General features: G+C 40.3%; 1 protein-coding gene across 8 annotated transcripts; it reads right to left on the bottom strand.

The window, feature by feature from the left end:
- Positions 1–1,692: 1,692 nt before the first annotated feature.
- On the bottom strand, positions 1,693–17,324 carry LOC125400350 (zinc finger protein 431-like). Of its 8 annotated transcripts, XM_087905847.1 has the most exons (7): positions 15,971–17,324; positions 12,057–12,306; positions 10,434–10,497; positions 9,446–9,572; positions 9,190–9,250; positions 7,861–8,048; positions 1,693–1,997 (listed from the first exon to the last, which is right to left on the bottom strand). In XM_087905847.1, exons 3-7 carry the CDS (start codon positions 10,446–10,448, stop codon positions 1,933–1,935), a joined length of 456 nt encoding a protein of 151 aa, XP_087761973.1. In that variant the 5' UTR covers positions 10,449–10,497; positions 12,057–12,306; positions 15,971–17,324; the 3' UTR covers positions 1,693–1,932. The 8 variants fall into 8 exon arrangements, with proteins under 8 accessions (XP_087761973.1, XP_087761974.1, XP_087761971.1 ...); XM_087905848.1 differs by lacking the exon at positions 12,057–12,306 and having other exon boundaries at positions 16,054–17,324; XM_087905845.1 differs by lacking the exon at positions 10,434–10,497 and having other exon boundaries at positions 16,054–17,324.
- Between the last annotated feature and the right edge of the window lie 35 nt (positions 17,325–17,359).

Genomic DNA, 17,359 nt, shown 5'->3' on the forward strand with positions numbered 1-17,359 from the left:
CCAAACATTTAAGATTCGCCCTAATGTCAGAGTAGCACTTATTAAAAAAATGAGTCATTAGTAATTGTCTGCCTTCCGTGGTTTCTGGATCTAAGTTAGGATACTGTAACAGAGCTTTTGTGAGGCACTCCAAAAATGTGGAAGGATTTTCCTTCCTATCTTGAATGCTCTCTGAGAGCTCAGTATAGATTACTTGTTTGAGGGCAGCCTTACAAAGACCTGTCAGGAGCCAAGTCCAAACCCAGTCCCTAGCTAAAATCCCACCCGGGGCTACTCGAGCAGGTAGTGGGAGGGGGAGCTGAAGAGCAAGCAGAGGGAGGTGTCGAGGCAGCTGGAGATAAAGAAGCAGAAGTATCTGACTGTTGAGGTTGGGAAGATGTGGATTCCTAAGCAGGGGTTGAAATTGTGACGGCATGGGCTGAAGGGACAGTGCAGAAACAGGGGTTGAATGAACAATGACAGGGGCTCAAGGGACAGGGGTAGAAACAGGGGTTGAAGGAGTAATAGCAGGGGCTGAAGGAACAGGAGTGGAAACTGGGGTTGAAGGTTCAATGGCAGGGGCTCAAGGGACAGGAGTAGAAAGAGAGGTTGAAGGAACAATGGCAGGGACTGAAGGAAAAGGAGAAGAAAGTGTGGGCATAGTGGTAGCTGACTGACCACTGAGGCTGAAAAGGTGGGGTTTCATTAGTTGGGTCCAGAGCTGAAATAGAAGGTTCTTCCAGTACAGATGGCACAGCCAGGAACATGTGAGCAGGCACACAGCTTGCAAGGTCAGAGGGCTTAGGCTTAGAGCTTAAACAGTAAAATGTTTGGGTGTATGGAAACTCCTTCCATTTGCCTGTACGCTGACAGTAGTTAGAAAGTTCCTGTAAAATATTGGGATCAAAAGTGGCATTAGGCGGCTACTTTAGATTTTCATCTAAATTGTAACAAGGCCATTTTTTGAACAAAGGTGGACACGTGTGAGAATCTATAGGTAGGGCATTAAGGCCTAGGGTTTGAGGGCCTCTAAAAGGCATCCCAGGGGGGAGGCTGGATTGATGGGCTTAGATGGCTTGCTTCCCATAGTTGAGAGCGTGAAAACACATGAAATGGCAGCAACACAAGGCCTGTTAAGGGACATCTCCCCCTATAGGTGGGGTGCAAATCAGCATGTCATTAGACCTGTGGGAGGATGGTTAGGCCTGTCTAGATCCAGTCAGGGTGACTAGAAACCCAGAGATGCCAGAGGCTGCTCTGAGTGGCCTCTCACAGTGAGGAAAAAAAGAAAGAATGATCTGAGGGACCCTGGGTCCTCAGTCACAGGTGGATTGGCCCCGTGCCATTCCAAACACAATCTCAACTGAGGGAAGCAATGCACAGACGAATGCCAGTGAAGGGAATGACCATAGCCTTGAAGACTATAAATGGTTATAAAAATGAACACATGTATTGACACGAATAAGATAAAACCTTAAAAATTAAAAAAAAAATCAAAAAGCAAATATTAAAATAAAAGAAATAGGGTAAGAAAAAGTCATCTATATGAAATGAAAATACACAGTCTGAATACTGTTATTGTGTTGTCTTTCAATTGTTTGACTGCTGAGGAAGGAGGAACAGATGCTACAAGTCATTTGATTATAAATGCTGCTGGATTAACCCAACCTATATATTTTGAAAATGACTTCAAAATTTGTGTCAAAAGATATGTTACTTTGTAGAAAAGAATTTACTTTTATTTCTGCAGGAAATGAGAGTCTGTGGTTTCCTTTTTACTTAAGAAAAATTACATTTAATCAAGGAAGACCCCTTTAAAATCTCCAGTGGAAATGAATGGCCCAGATGATCCTTCTCCTCTGATGAAGTTTCTTCCAAGTTCTACATTCAGAAAATCTCCAAGACTGCTGGTTGAGATAATCTGATGTAGGATGTCCTTCTCTATGTGTCGCTTTAATTGGTTGATGAATAAATCTGCTTCGGCCTATGGCAGAGTAGAGCAAATCCAGGCAGGAAATCTGAACAGAGATATATAGAGAGTGTAGGTAGAGTCAAAGAGATGCCATGTAACTGCCAAAGAAGAAGGATGCCCGAACATTGCTAGTAGGTCACAGCCTCATGGTAATAATTAATTAATAAGAGATTAATAAAAAATGTTGTCCTCTGGTCTCCACATATCTGCATTGGTCCTGCAAACCCATAATCACATTGCACACACACAAACACCATAAATCTTTGTTAGAAAGTAAATCTTAGTGCCATTACATTACCTGACATCTCTGGATGATTTCCTTAGAAGGCAATTCTTCAAAATAAAATGACAAATGGGTAACTAATGGGGATGAGGAAAGCATGGAGCATCTACACACACACACACACACACACACACACACACACACACAAAACATCAAGCTATGGTATGAGATACACATTGAATGATGATTATCCTACTTTTTACACCTCTACCAGATAAACAAAAACACTGTTTTTGAATAAACACGAGATCATTAATGTTTCTTATATTTTCTTCTATTAAGCTTTTTAACATTAACATTGTGAAATTGGGTTGACAGAACAGCAAATGTTGGGAGTACATTGTCTACACTTAAATTTGTATTCAGGAGGCAGACACATGAGGATCATGAGTTCAAATGCATCCCTGAATCATAACTAACATCTAAGGAAAACTGAATAAGAAACAAGAAAATCTCAGGAAAATCTGAGAGTTTGTGGAAATATAAAAAGAAAACCAATAGCAAAAACCCACCACCATTTCATAGACACTCTTACTTGAAAAGTATGATCACACACTGCCTGATATTTAAAGAAACAATGGACCACTTAGATGATGGGGATAACATTCTATGCATTACAGTAGAAAAATACCTATCAATAAGTAAAAACACAATAGATTAACAAAAATCACAGAAGAAATATAAAAACCACAAAATAAACTTCACTAAATGAGTATGTCACACATGGAATACTTTTGTATTTACCTCAAATGCTTCAAAATAGAAACTAAAATGCAGTGGTCTGAACCATTATTCTACAGTGAACATGTAAATAATTTACTACTATCAAGGCTATGATGAAAAATAAATAAAACATTATTTTTTTTCTTGATGCTGAAGACAACTGTGATGTCTAAAGTCTTTAGAAAATCATTTTCAGGAAAAAAGTTGTCATCAATGTGAGTTTATCCATATGTCCTGACTTTGGATTGACTCACATAGGCTTTAAAATATTTAGAGCACTAGAAACATGGCTGGGCAGTTAAGAAATGTCCACTCCCAGGACCAAGGTCTCATTTTTGACAACTTCCTGGAATTTCTGCTATAAAATCCTCGGATCTAATATTATCAGAAACCAGCATACACATTCACATACCCACACAAAAACACACTGATATCACATAATCACAACTAAAACAACTCTTTAAACATTTTCCCTCATGAAAGTTTTTCCCTTGTAAGAATTCATTCCTATAATACAGGTGTTAAGACACCAAATGGCTTACAAAGTTTTTCTTCACCATGAAGCAATCAGGTAGGCTTGAAGTCTGAGAAATCAAGACTTCTAAGTGAATGGAATCATTTGGGAAGACTTATGAAATGCTGTCCTGCTGGAGGAAATAAGTCACTGGGAATAGGCTTTACTAGTTTACACTTTCTGCTTCATGCTGTAGGTTAAGGATTTGAGTTCTTAGCTTTCCATTTTAGCTGTCATGTTAGACACTTGTAGCCATAACTTTCTTTTTTTTTGAGAAAGTGCTTCTCTGTAGCTTTGAAATCTGTCCTAGGACTAGTACTTGTACACCATGCTGGTGAGACCCACTTGCCTCTGCCTCCTGAGTGTGGGATTAAAAGTATGCACCACAATTACCCAGCTGTGGTGTCACTCGCTTTCATGGTGATCCTGTATCCTTCTGGAACCAAAGGCAAAATTAATTTTTATACATTGACCTAGACATTGTATCATGACAACAGAAAAGGAACCAATATAAATCAATAAACTTTTATACCTGAATCAGTGATTCCATTTAATTGAAGAGAAATATAAAATCTAAAAGGGTTACATTATTGTTTCAATTCATAGTGCTAGTATTACAGCTCTGAAGGGAAAGTTATCCTGACTGTCAGAAGTCAGGCTATACCTACAACTATGAAATGAAGGTAGTCTGGATATCTACAGCTGTGTGGAGAAAGATACCCTGATTTGATGAGGGATTCCTCTCAGTGTGCTGTGATTACCATTAATGAATTAAAAAACTGCCTTGGCCTGTTGATAGGGCAGAACTTAAGTAGGCGGGGAAAACTGAACTGAATGCTGGGGGAAGAAGGGCACAGTAAGATAGATGCTATGGAGCTGCCAGAGACAGATGCTGGGATTTTGATCCAGTAAGTGACAGCCACATGGCCATACACAGATTAACAGAAATGGATAAAATTAATATGTAAGAGTTAGCCAATAAGAAGTCAGAACTAATGGGCCAAGCAGTGATTTAATTAATACAGTATTTGTGTGATTATTTCAGGTCTAAACTAGCTGGGTAGCTGGGAACCAAACAAGCGGCCTCTGTACAATACTGCTTGTCAGAAGTCAGGTTATACCTACAGTTGTGAAGGGAAGGTATCCTCTGTATGCTGTGAACATGTTTTATTGTCATTGGTTAATAAAAAGTTGCAGGGCAGAATATAATCAGGTGGGATGAGATAGAGAGAGAGTAGGTGGAGTAGGTGGAGTAAAAGAGGTGCAATGTATTGTTGAAGCACAAAGATGCCAGAACAGAACCTTACTGAAAAGCCACCAACCTTCTGGTGAGATTAACAAAAATGAGTTAATTTAAGATGTAAGAATTAGTTAATAAGAAGCTTGAGTTAACAGGCCAACTAGTGTTATAATTAATATATTTTCTGTGGGACTATTTGGGTCTAGATGGCTACAGAAACTGCCTGAGCAGTCTCCAACTACAATCCTGGATATCTACAGCTGATAGGAAAGCTACCCTGACTGTTATTAAGTCAGGGTATCCCTGAAACTGTGGAGAAGAGGCATTCTGAATACTTATAGCTCTGAAGAGAAAGGTACCCTCACTGTCATGTCAGGATATACCTACAGCTGTGAAGGGAAAGTATACTGGACACCTATAAGGAGAAAGGAATCCTAACTGTTGAGAAGTCTGGCTGTAACTGAAGCTGTGGAGGGAAGGTAGCCTGAAACCTAGGGCTCTGAAGAAAAAGGTACCCTGACTGTTAGAAGTCAGGCCATACCTACAGTTGCGAAGGGAAAGTGTATTGAATACCTACAACTATGAGAAAAGGTATCCTTGTGGAGGCCCAAAACCACAAGCCTCTTTCCACCTTATCTGAAGGTCAGAGTTTGAGGTTGCACAAAAGTGTTAACAGGTGTGGCTACACACCCTGACCTAAAGTCTGGTTGTTTTGTGTTTTGGACTTTAAGAGAGCCCATACAAGTAAATCCACTTCTCCTTGAGCAAAGGTCAAAGAATCCAAACATACTTCTGCTACTTCTTTTGAATTAAGAGTTTGACCCAGGGAATGACTGCCTTTAGGATATTTGGTCTAGGGAGGGTTCACTCCCTGAATAACAATGTTTTTCTCAATAATTAAGGACTTGATGGCTCAAAATATTGAAGGAAGTAACTGTTCTAGTTGTCTTTTGCATTATGCTAGAGCAGTCTTTTGTCTTCTTCCCCCTGTTGTATTGGTGTGTAAAACTATATAAAAATTGGTTTGCAGAGATGGTTCAGTAATTAAGAGCACTGCCTGCTCATCTAAAGGTCCTGAATTCAATTCCCAGGAACCACATGGTGGCTTACAACCATCTCTAATGAGAGCAGCTGCCTTTTTCTGGGCTGCAGGAATGCATGTAGGCAGAATACTGTATACACAATAAATAAATCTTTTTTAAAAACTATGTGAAAAATTAAATGCAGGCAGGTTTACAGTATTCATGGGAACTCCCTCCTGGTACTGTTCTATGCTTCTGTTTTATTATTTTTACTTGTGTCTTCATTCTCTTTACTTATGTTCACATCCCCATGCCCCTACCCTGGAAAGTGTCAAAGATGGTCCCTGACATATACTGACTATTGGGAAGTCTGGCTATACCCAAGGTATGTTCCAGTGTGAGATGTTCTCCCTAAAGAGTGTAGCAATACTGTACAAAATACTCCCTAAAGAGTGTAGCAATACTGCTCCCCTACAAAATAGAGCCATCACAGCTGGGCCCTGTTTCACTCTGTTAAGAGAGCTTCAAAGCAGAGACATCCATTGCTGTTCTGCTCCACTTCCCTAAGGGAGTTTCCTAGCAGAGGTGTCCAATGCTTCTCTGTTCATCCAACTAGGGAGTTTCCTAAAAGAGATGTCAATTTTTTTCTCAACTTCAGCCCAATTTGTTACTTCTCTGCTTCACTGGAGTTGATGGGAAACTGTTGCAGAAATGTTGCAGTCTCTGGTGAAGAGTCGCTACTTCTGCTCTGCTCCTTTAAGGGAGTTTGCCAGCAGAGGTGACCAAAGCTTCTCTGTTCCAATCCACGAGAAAGTTTCTTATCACTCCAGTGAAGATCTTCACCCTAAAGTCATTCAAGAAATTTATTTGGAAGGGATGAATCCAGGAGGAGCTGCCTCTATCAGGGCAGAAATGGGCAGATGCCAACTGAACATGTACAGAACTTATAGAAAAGTTCTCAGGGGCAGAGATTTCCCAGGGAGAAGATTCTCGGGGTGGTAATTGTTTAGATGTCAATCCCTGATCTTGAACAATGCAGAGATTGGCTGGATTTCATGCTTAGGGATTGGTAGATCTCAAGCTTAGGGATTAGTTGGTTTTGTGCTCAGTTGCTCAAGGGTAGAGTGTGTTTCTTTGGCTCTTCTTTCAGGGCCAACGTGTGTTCCTTCACTGGCCCCTTAAAACCCTTTGAGTCTGGTTTCAGGGTCAGGTGTTTCTTTCATTGGCTTTAGATTCAGGATCAAAGTGTGTTTACTTGTCTTTGTTTTAGAGTCAGGGTATATTTCTTTAGCTCCAGTTTTAGAGTCAAAATTATATATTTCAATGGCTCTGGTTTCAGGGTCAGGATGTGTTTTCTTTAACTGGCCCATTTACCCTACACACGGGGCTTCATAAATTCATTTTACCATGAGTTTGTAAGTACAAACAGTATAAAAATGACATCATAATGCTTGAAAAGATTGTTAACACTGTCAAATTTGTTTCTACAGAAGAAATAGTCTTGTGTTGTAGGCAGAGGATTCTTCTTCATTCATGGCTGTCCCAGACCCAAAATAATCACACAGAAACTATACTAATTAACACTGCTTGGTCTTATCTCAGGATTCTTATTAACTAATTCTGACATCTTAAATCACCACATTCCTATTATTTTGTATTTTACCATAAGACTTATGATTTGTCAGTAAGGTTCCAGGGCATCTGTCTCCTTCAGCAGATACATGGAGTCTGACTCCACTTTCTTTTTTCCTCTGTCTCTAGTTGGAATTCCTGCCTTGCTCTAATCTGCCCTGCCATAAAACCAAAGTAGCTTCTTTATTAAACAATGGTAACAAAATACATTCACATTGTGTAGCTTATTATAAGAGTTTTGTTTAAGATCCTACCAAATACTTTATAATAAGAAGTCCTCAGTATCTTTTTCAGGTAGTCAATGTCTATTGAAACATACAAAGATTTCAAGAGATTGTTGCACACAAAAAGTTTTACTCCTCTATAAAGTACAAAACTTTATCACACTGAATACATTTATAGAGTTTCTCTGCAGTATGATTTTTTCCTCATGATTTAGATTATTCATAAATGCAAATGCTTTACCACACTAATTACATTCATAGGGTTTCTCACCAGTATGTGATCTTTTATGTTTTCGGAGACTACTGTGACATGCAAAGGTTTTACCACACTCATTTTCTTCATAGGGCTTCAATCTAGTATGTGTTTTTCCATGCCTGTGAAGATGACTGTCACATGCAAATGCTTTAACAAATTGAGTATATACAGAAGTTTCCTCTCCAGTTTGACATTTTTCATGCCTACAATGATAATGGTACATGTGAAAGCATTACTATATTTAATACATTGTTGACTATTTTTATTTCTATAAATTAATTTTATAATTTAGTCCTATTTTAAAGAGGAATTATGTGTTAAGGTTTTATCACCATGTTTACAATCTTGTTTTTTCCCTTTATTAAGGCATGTTTTTCATCTTTGAAGATAACTGATAACAGCCTTTAATACATGGTTCACATTTACAGAATCTTTTTTTCTGTATGAGAATTTTCATGTATTTGAAGAGAACTGAAAAACTCAGAGCTTTACCCCTCTTATTGCATTGATAATGTTTCCTATACTGTGAGTGATACTACATTTGTTAAGTGAACTAGAACAAACAGAAGTTTTTAAACAGTCCTAGTACTCATAGTGTTTTTTCTGAAATGTGAGCTAGTTGATATATTAACAATGAGACTAGAAAACCAATTAATTACTTGTATACGTGTGCATCAAATTCAACAAGTATACTCAACATGGGGACTGTTAAATATCTTCTATTTGTTCTGAGAGAGGGGTATGTTATATCTTTTCACATCCCTATGCTCATGTGGCTTGTATCCAGAGCAACATATGATATACCTAGTAAAGGAAGAATAACAAATATGTCTTCCACATTGAGTTCACAGTTTGACTTTCTGTCCTCATAGACGTGTGGCGTCTGGATTAAGGCCTCTCCACAACAGCTGCTCCTTGATTCATGACTCCAACTGCACCCTCACTAAACTTAACACAGTCACAAGTATATGGGTTAAGCTACCTTTTCTATGGACTACTAGTGTAATAGATAGTTTTAGAGATATACTTATCACCTTTTCAACATGTATATCTTTTATAATATGAATAATATGAAGTAAATGCATTGACAATTTTACAGTATAGCTCTCATTGTATTATGATTCAAATGGAAATATAGGTTAAGATTTTTCTTCCTTGACTTCTTTCTTAAAAGAATGACTTGCAAATGCAGTTCACCTATCTGAAATTAAGGTATATAATTTTGTGAGAATTTAAAAATCATCAATGCATATTTATTATTTGCACTGTTGTTTTTGTGTAAAACATTTGGATTCATTACAAAGTCTTCAGCAGTATATTTGTATATTTGTAAATAAAAATTACCTTTCATGTCTTCTAGAACTTTGACAATGTTCTTCAATATTATGGTCTTCCCAACTATATCCTAAAATATAGTGCCAGAAAAAAATGTATGTTATATATTAAAAATTGTTAGAAATTTAGCTACCATTTGAAGCAAACCTTACAACCATGCCTGATTTACTTTCCCCATTCTTTGTCAATCATATTACAAAAGAGCATCATTAACCAATGACCAGTTGTCCCCTTATTTGAAACATGAAAGATAATTCAGCCTTACCTATAGTAGTGAGGTTCCTGTAGGTCTCCACCATCACATCTTTGTATAGACTCTTCTGGGAAGGATTCAGCAAAGTCCATTCTTCCCAAGTGAAGTCAACATGCATGTCATCATATGTTACTGAATTCTAAAATCCCATACATGTGTACAACAGAAAGTATAATTTTGACAACACTGTAAATGTATACTTCTTTGACAGTATAGTATAGATTTCTGGTTCTCACCATACTTTTCCATGATATAGACATCATAATTTAATCACCAAGTCATTTAGAAGCAAATTGAAAAGGAAGTTCACTTCTATCATTTCTAAAACCTTTGAATGGGATATCACTTTGCAAGAGAAATGCCTACTACTGAACAATGAAAGATACATAAACAGAACAACAGTACAGAGTACAGATAAGAGAAATTGTATGAATGATTAATTCCTAACTACAAAAAAGGAAAATAAGATGAAAAAGCTGGATGCACTGCACTGAATCATGCCTCTAATCCTTGTACTCAGAAGGCAGAGGCATGTATGTCTATCTGCCTCTGTGTTCAGTACCAGCCTAATCCATGCGATCGCTTCTAGGACAGCCAGAAATAAATGTTAAATACCTGTTTCACATAAAAAATACCAATCAAACAAACATAAAAGATAGAAATAACTCATAGGCATTTGCTGAAGTTTCTTCAAAGAGTTATGTATTCACTTCAACTCTTTATTCATCTACCAGAAACTTGAAATGCCCCAATTTAAACTTTAGCATAAATAAGATTTTACTAAAAGTCACTGTGTGTTTAAAAAGTTATGAATGGACAAATGAAAACAATAGTGATTAATGTGCTGATTACAAATAATCAACACAGAGCAGGAAAGATGGCTCAACAGTAAAGAGTTCTGCTGGTCTTGCATACAGGTAGGCTCAAGGACTTGTTCCATTGTTCCAAGTTTAGGGCTTCTAGTACCATCTTTTGATCAATGTAAAGACCAGGTACTCACATGGTACATATCCATGCATACAGGTAAAATACTTAGAGGTAGGCAGAGTGGGCAGAACTGAATTCTGGAAGGAAGAAAGCAGAGTCAGAGAGAACCGCCATGGAGTTGCCAATATCAGACATGCTGCATCTTTCCTGGTAAGCCACAACCTTGTGGTGACATACAGATTACTAGAAATTCGTTAAATCAAGATGTGAGAGTTAGCAAATAAGAGGCTAGAGATAATGGGCCAGGTAGTGTTTAAATTAATATCATTTCTGTGTGATTATTTTGGGTGTAAGCTAGCCAGGACGACAAGCAATCCCATCCTCATCACCAAGGAGAGAACAAAGGGCCACCCTCCTCCTACTACAAAAATACTCTTTTTAAAATAAAAATTCCAGGGCTGGAGCGATGGCTCAGTGGTTAAGAGCATTGCCTGTTCTTCCTAAGGTCCTGAGTTCAATTCCCAGCAACCATATGATGGCTCACAACCATCTGTCATGAGGTCTGGTGCTCTCTTCTGGCCTACAGGCATATGTGCAGGCAGAACATTATACATAATAAATAAATAATTATTAAAAAAATAAATAGATAAAAAATAAAAATTCAAAGCAAACAAAACAGGCAGAAAGAAGGTTATGTACCTGTAATCCAAAGACTCAGAACACACAGGCAGTATTAATGTCATGAATACATGCCATTCTGAGATAACATAAACATATTATGAGATAAGATAAACATAATGATACCCTCTGTCAAATTTTAAAATTCAAGATATGGGTGAAGCTCAGACCAACAGTATATGCTTTATAGGAACAAAACCACCATACAACAATATAGAAAGAAAAAAGCCAGGAATGCTGGCCCACCTTTAATCCCAACACTTGGGAGTCAGAGTCAGAGGTTCTCTGAGTTTGAAGCCAATCTAGTATATAGAGCTACTTTCAGGACAGCTAGGGCTACACCGTCAAACCTTGTCTTCAAAAATAAACAAACAAAAATGAAAACAGTAGGCTACCAAACCACCTTAGCAACAAATAGCTGTTAATTCTAATGAATCTTGTGTGATTTAGTGATAGAGTTTATGGTGGTGGGGAAGTTATAACAGCAAAAGAAAAAGTTGACTGATTAGTTTTAACCACAACACAGTAGGCACAAAGAACAGGAAATGGACTGAGGCTATAGAAACTTATATTGTGGGACTCACCTCTGGATGCTGTGATTATTGTTGTTTAATAAAGGAACTGCTTTGAGCTATAGCAGAGCTATAGGACAGAACTTAGGTAGGCAGGGGAAAATAAACTAAATGCTGGGAGGAAGAAGGCAAAGTCAGAGAGAAGTTATGAAGCCCTGCCAGAGACAGATGCTGGGAACATTACCTGCAAAACCATAGCCATGTAGCAATACATAGATTAATATAAATGGTTTAAATTAAAATGTAAGAGTTAGCCAATAAGAAGCTAGAGCTTGTGGGCCAAGCAGTGATTTAATTAACACAGTTTCTGTATGATTATTTTGGGGCTGAGCAGCTGGGAACAAACAAGCAGCCCTTACTGCTTATCGTATCACATCCCCAATGAGAGATTTCATCCAGAAAGGCTCCTCCTACTAATGTTTCACAAGCCATCAAATGAAACTTACCAAGAAGAGGCACATGTTAAAATACATCTTCCGATCTGTATTATGGATCATATCAATTCTAACAGGTGTAAGATGAAATCTCAAAGTAGTTTTGATATTCATTTTCCTGATGGCTAAAGATGTTGAACATGTCTTCAAGTATTTCTCAGTCACTTTAAATTCTTTTACTGAGAATTCTGTTTAGAGGTGTTCCCCATTATAATTGGATATTTGGTTTGTTGTTGTCTAGTTTCTTGAATTCTTTAATATCCTAGGTGAGGAAACCCAGAATCACATAGAAAAATATGGTATTTACTCACTTATAGGTGGACATGAGCAGTTAAGTAAAGTATAATCACAGTAATCACAGCTAATCACAGTATAATCCATAGACACAGAGAGGCCAAGTAATAACAGCTTTAGGGGAGATGCATAGATCTCCCTGGTAAGCAGAAATAGAATAGATTTTGTGGGTACACTAGAGGCAGGAGGGATAGGAAGAGGAAGGATCAGGTGAGCAAGGAAGGGACAGATGGGGAGCAGACCGGGAGAAATGACTGGAATAGGGGAGCTTTTAACAGGGGATGTGGAAACAGTGTAGTGAAAACTTTCTGGAACCTATAAATGTGACCCTAGTGAGGACTCCTAGTAATCAAGAGTATGGAGGCTGAACTAGCCATCTTCTGTAACCACATAAAGCTCCCAGTGGGACTGGGACACCAAGCCAACTGCAAAACATTCAACCCACACTTGTACTGCCTGCAAAATATGCTGAGGCACTGGTGACTCAGAGCTTTCTTAGTGGCCAATAAATGACTGGTCTATCTTGAAGCCCATGCTGTGAGAGGAAGTCCATAACTGACACTGCCTAGATGGTAAGGAACTAGAACTCAAATGGTTCAGAGAACCAGGGTAGAACCAAATACAGCTGACCAGAAAAAAATATCAATAAAATGATTCTTAACTATTTCCTGTTATAATCATAAGTTGGTACCTGGCCTACTTGTTATTCAAGAGGCGTCTTCCAGGGGCTGATGGAAGCCCATGGAGAGATTCCTACCCAAACATTAGCTTGAGCTGTAGGGATCTTGTAGAAGGAGGATGTGAGAATTGTAGCATTTAGTGGTTGAGGAAATCAGGGGAACATGGCCCATGAAATCAACTAAGTAGGGCATATAGTGGCTCAGAGAAACTGACATAACAATCACAGAGTCTTCATGACTCTGTTTCAGGTCCTCTGCATGCATGCTATGGTTGTTTAGCTTGGGGTGTTTGTGAAGCTCATAACTGTAGGAGTCATTGTGTCTCTGACTCTTTTGTCTGTTCTTAGGACCCTTTTTCTTCTACTGCATTGCCCTGTCGAGCCTTGAAATAAGACTTTGTGCCAAGTCTTATTTCACCTTGGTATGATATATTTAGTGATATCCTAGGGAGGTCTGCTCTTTTTTTGAAGGGAAAAGGAAGCAGTGGAGTTGGGACAATGGGGATTTGGTGGGGGAGGGACTGAAATGAGTAGAGGAAGGGGAGAATTGAATCAGGATATATAGAATGAGAGAATAAATACAAATAAAATAAAACTGCATTTAGTCTAAGTTCAATAATCCTTATAATCTGTAGCAGCCCAAACATCACAAATGTCTAAAGTCTCTTCTGACATTTAAGACAATCTCTTGAATATCACTTGTTGGAAAATCAAAAAGATTAAATATTTACAACATACAATGGCACAGGACATATTCCCATTCATAAAAATGGGAATATGACTATGTTACAGCTCCCATCTTAGGCAGACTCATGTCTATGCCACACCAGTCAGAAGAACAGATAGGCAGACCACAAACCCATGAAATTTCCATACACCCTGTATTCCCACAGACACAATCCTCCAGCAACCCTACAGCTGCTACCTCCAAACCATGTATGCACCCCTATGTCAGATGCATAGCCTCTGCTCAAGTGCAGGCCACATCAGCCAAAAAACAGGTGGGAAAACTGAGGTAAAGACTCTGCTGGACCAGAACCTATGCCAGTCACCAGAAATTCACAGAGGTTTCTTGTCTGTGCACCTCTTCCATTCTTTTAATAATCCCACAACACTACCCCCAATCCCACTTCCCTCCTCTTCTCTGTGCTGTAGCCTTCAACTTGTGTGGAGACCCACATACTATCTGCAAGAAGTCCATGTAGGCCACCTTCCAACTGACCTTCCTCATTCTCTCATTCCCCCTCAACACTATCCCCAAGTTCCTTAACCTCTCCAAAACATGGACAGACACTCTCTGCTGGAGCAAAGGCCACACCAACAGTAAGATTTTCAGCCCTAACTTGGGATGAGAGCCCCTGTTCAACCATAGGCCACATAAAGCAGAAAATTAGAAAGCAAATAGAAATCAAGGAACAAAACACCCATGCAACAAAGACAAACTGAGAAATCAGTATCTTGATACCCAAATTCCTCTTACCCAGATACTTGAACACCAACATAAAAACACAATCAACAACAGTCAGAGCAATAAGTCACTACCAGATTCCAGCTATCCTACTACTGCAAGCCCTGAATATTCCAATACAATTGAAGCACAATGAAGTTAAGACCAACTTTACAAAAATGACAGAAGTCCATAAAGAAGTAAATGAATCCCTTTTAAAAAGCAGAGAAAGGCTAAATGAAGTATTGGAGAAAATTAATAAATCCCTTAAAGAAAGCCAAAACGTAAACAAAGAAACAGTTGACAGAATTGAGTGAATCTGTTCAAGACCTTAAAATAGAAATAGTAGCAATTAAAAAATATGAACTGAAGGAATTATAAAAATAAAAACCTAAGTAATCAAGACCTACAGAGGCATGCTTCACTAAAAGAATATAAGACATTGAACAGAGAATTTGAGACTTTAAAAGTATGATCGAAGACATGGACATATTGATCAAAGAAAATGTTAAACCTAAAATTTCCTGAAACATAACATCCAGGAAATCTGAAACACTAGGAAAAGACCAATCCTAAGAATAACAGGAAATGGAGGAGAATCTCACCCCAAAGACACAGAAAAAAACTTAAAAAAAAAAATTCATAGTCAAAATTTTTCCTAACTAAAATGACACAGGAGAACACAGTAGGGCTCATAGACGCTCACAGAGGCTGAAATACCAATCATGGAGCCCGCAGGAGTTTATGCCAGGTTCTCTGCATGTTATCATTGTGTAGCTTGGTGTTTTTGTGCAACTCCTAACAGTGGGAGTGGGGAATGTCTCTTAACTCTTTTGCCCGCTCTTGGAATCTTTTTTTCTTCTACTAGGTTGATTCATCCAGCCTTTGATATGTGCCCAGTCTTATTTCAATTTGCTATATATGGCTTTATTGATATCTCTGGGACATCTGCTCTATTCTGAAGGGAAATGAAGATTGAGTGGATCTGGTGGAGAAGAGAGAAGTGGAGAGGACTGAAAGGAATGGAGGGAGAGAAAACTGCAGTTGGGATAGATTATAAGAAAAGTGATGTGCGGTGTCCTTCTGTATAAGTGTTACTTTTATTAGTTAATGAATAAAGCTGCTTTGGCCTACGGCAAGGCAGAATATAGCCAGGCTGGAAGAGATAGAGACAGTGGGCAGAGTCTAAGAGATGCCATGAAGCTGCCTAGGCAGAAAAACACCTTAGAAGCTTATCAGCAGGCTACAGCCTCATGGTGATATAGAGATTAATAGACATGGATTAAGATGAAAGAGCTTGTTAATGAGAAGCCTGAGCTATTGGCCAAACCGTGCTGTAATTAATACAGTTTCCGTGTGATTATTTGGGTCCGGGTGCCCGGGAAATGAATAAGCCGTCTCTGTTTACAAGAAGAATAAATTTTGAAAAGAGAGAGAGAGAAATGTGGACACAGTGAGGGAAGATTGGTTCTCAGTAACGAAAACTCAGCAGGGCCAACAACAAACCCTTTACGTCTCTCTCCTCCACCACTTCCACTTCCCGTCCGTCGTTCTCGGTCTCATAGCCAAACACACAGCTCTGTCTTCACCTGACAGCTTCACGCACTGGAGTCTCAGTCTCCTCACACAGACGGACTCGGTCCCGCTGAGCTGGACGGAAGGGGAAGAATCTGTGACCTAAACACGGCTCCCCCTGCAGTCCGGTTTCTAGGCTGCTGTGGATGCTGCACCACTCGCTTTTTCCACCGCAGACCTAAATAAATCATCAGCAATAAACACCCGACAGATTCTGTGCTTTGTCTGAGAAATCACCAACTACTTTTAATTTTGCCATCACACGCTAAAAAGCCCGGGGGATTCTGGGCAAACGTCTGATCCTATGGATTCGGGTCAGCTGTCAATCACGGCCTGGGGGCGGGCGCTTCCCGTGGCCTGGGAAGTCGCTGCTGTCAATCACCTCTGTAGAGAGGGAAACTTCCGGTCGCTTCTGCCAGTCATTCCCTCGAAGGCGGGCGCTTCTGTCCCGATAGCGACAACGCCCTGTCACTCAAACGCTCCAGATGGGCTGTTCTGATCGGCGCCGTCAGTCATCATTGATGAGGTGGGACTTCATGATGGGACTTCATTGATGAGGCGGGGCTGGAAAACCGCGTTGGTCGATCCTTGCGCGGGTGGCAGGGACTTCCGGCAACAACTGTCAATCATGACGTGGAAGCCGGGCACTTCTGGTACAAACACACAGAAACTGTCTATCACGGTGTATGAGGCGGGCGCTCCCGGTGATAACTGCCAATCAGTCTGCGCAGGCACGGTACTTCCGGTACGCGCTGTCCACCAGGACCCGGGAGCTTCCTGCCACCGCTGTCAATCACCCGTTCCCTGACCCCACAGCCCCTACGTGCCTGGACAGGAAGCCCTGTCGGCCAAGGTGATGGGAGCTGAGTACCCTGGGTGCTGTGCTGAGTCCGCGGGTGCTGTGCTAAGTTCTCCCCACGGGTGCTGATGACTCGGCGCTCAGTCCCCCGGATTCCTCGGCTGCCCGAAGTGCTGAGCGCTGAGTCCTTCTTCCGCGCGGGTGCTCAATGCGCAGAGCTCAGTCCCCCGCCCTCAGGACTCAGTGCTCCGGCAGCCTCAGTGCTGGTGACTCGGTGCTCAGTACCCCGGGTACTATGCTCGGTCACCCCGCCCGCCCTCCCGGAAGTGCTCGTCGCCCCGCCCCCTCCCCCGCGGCTGCCGAGCCGCGTACTGGGTGCTTAGAACTCGGTCTCCCCACACACGGGTGCTGTGCTCGGTACCCCGGTTCCCCGCATCCCGGAAGTTCCACCCCGGTCTCCGGGACTGACGGCCGCCGCACCGGAAGCGCTGGTCCGTGAACCGGGAAAAAGCCGTTTATTC

The sequence above is a fragment of the Myodes glareolus genome, chromosome 4, assembly GCF_982192425.1.
Source record: "Myodes glareolus chromosome 4, mMyoGla1.1, whole genome shotgun sequence".
NCBI classification, from domain to species: domain Eukaryota; kingdom Metazoa; phylum Chordata; class Mammalia; order Rodentia; family Cricetidae; genus Myodes; species Myodes glareolus.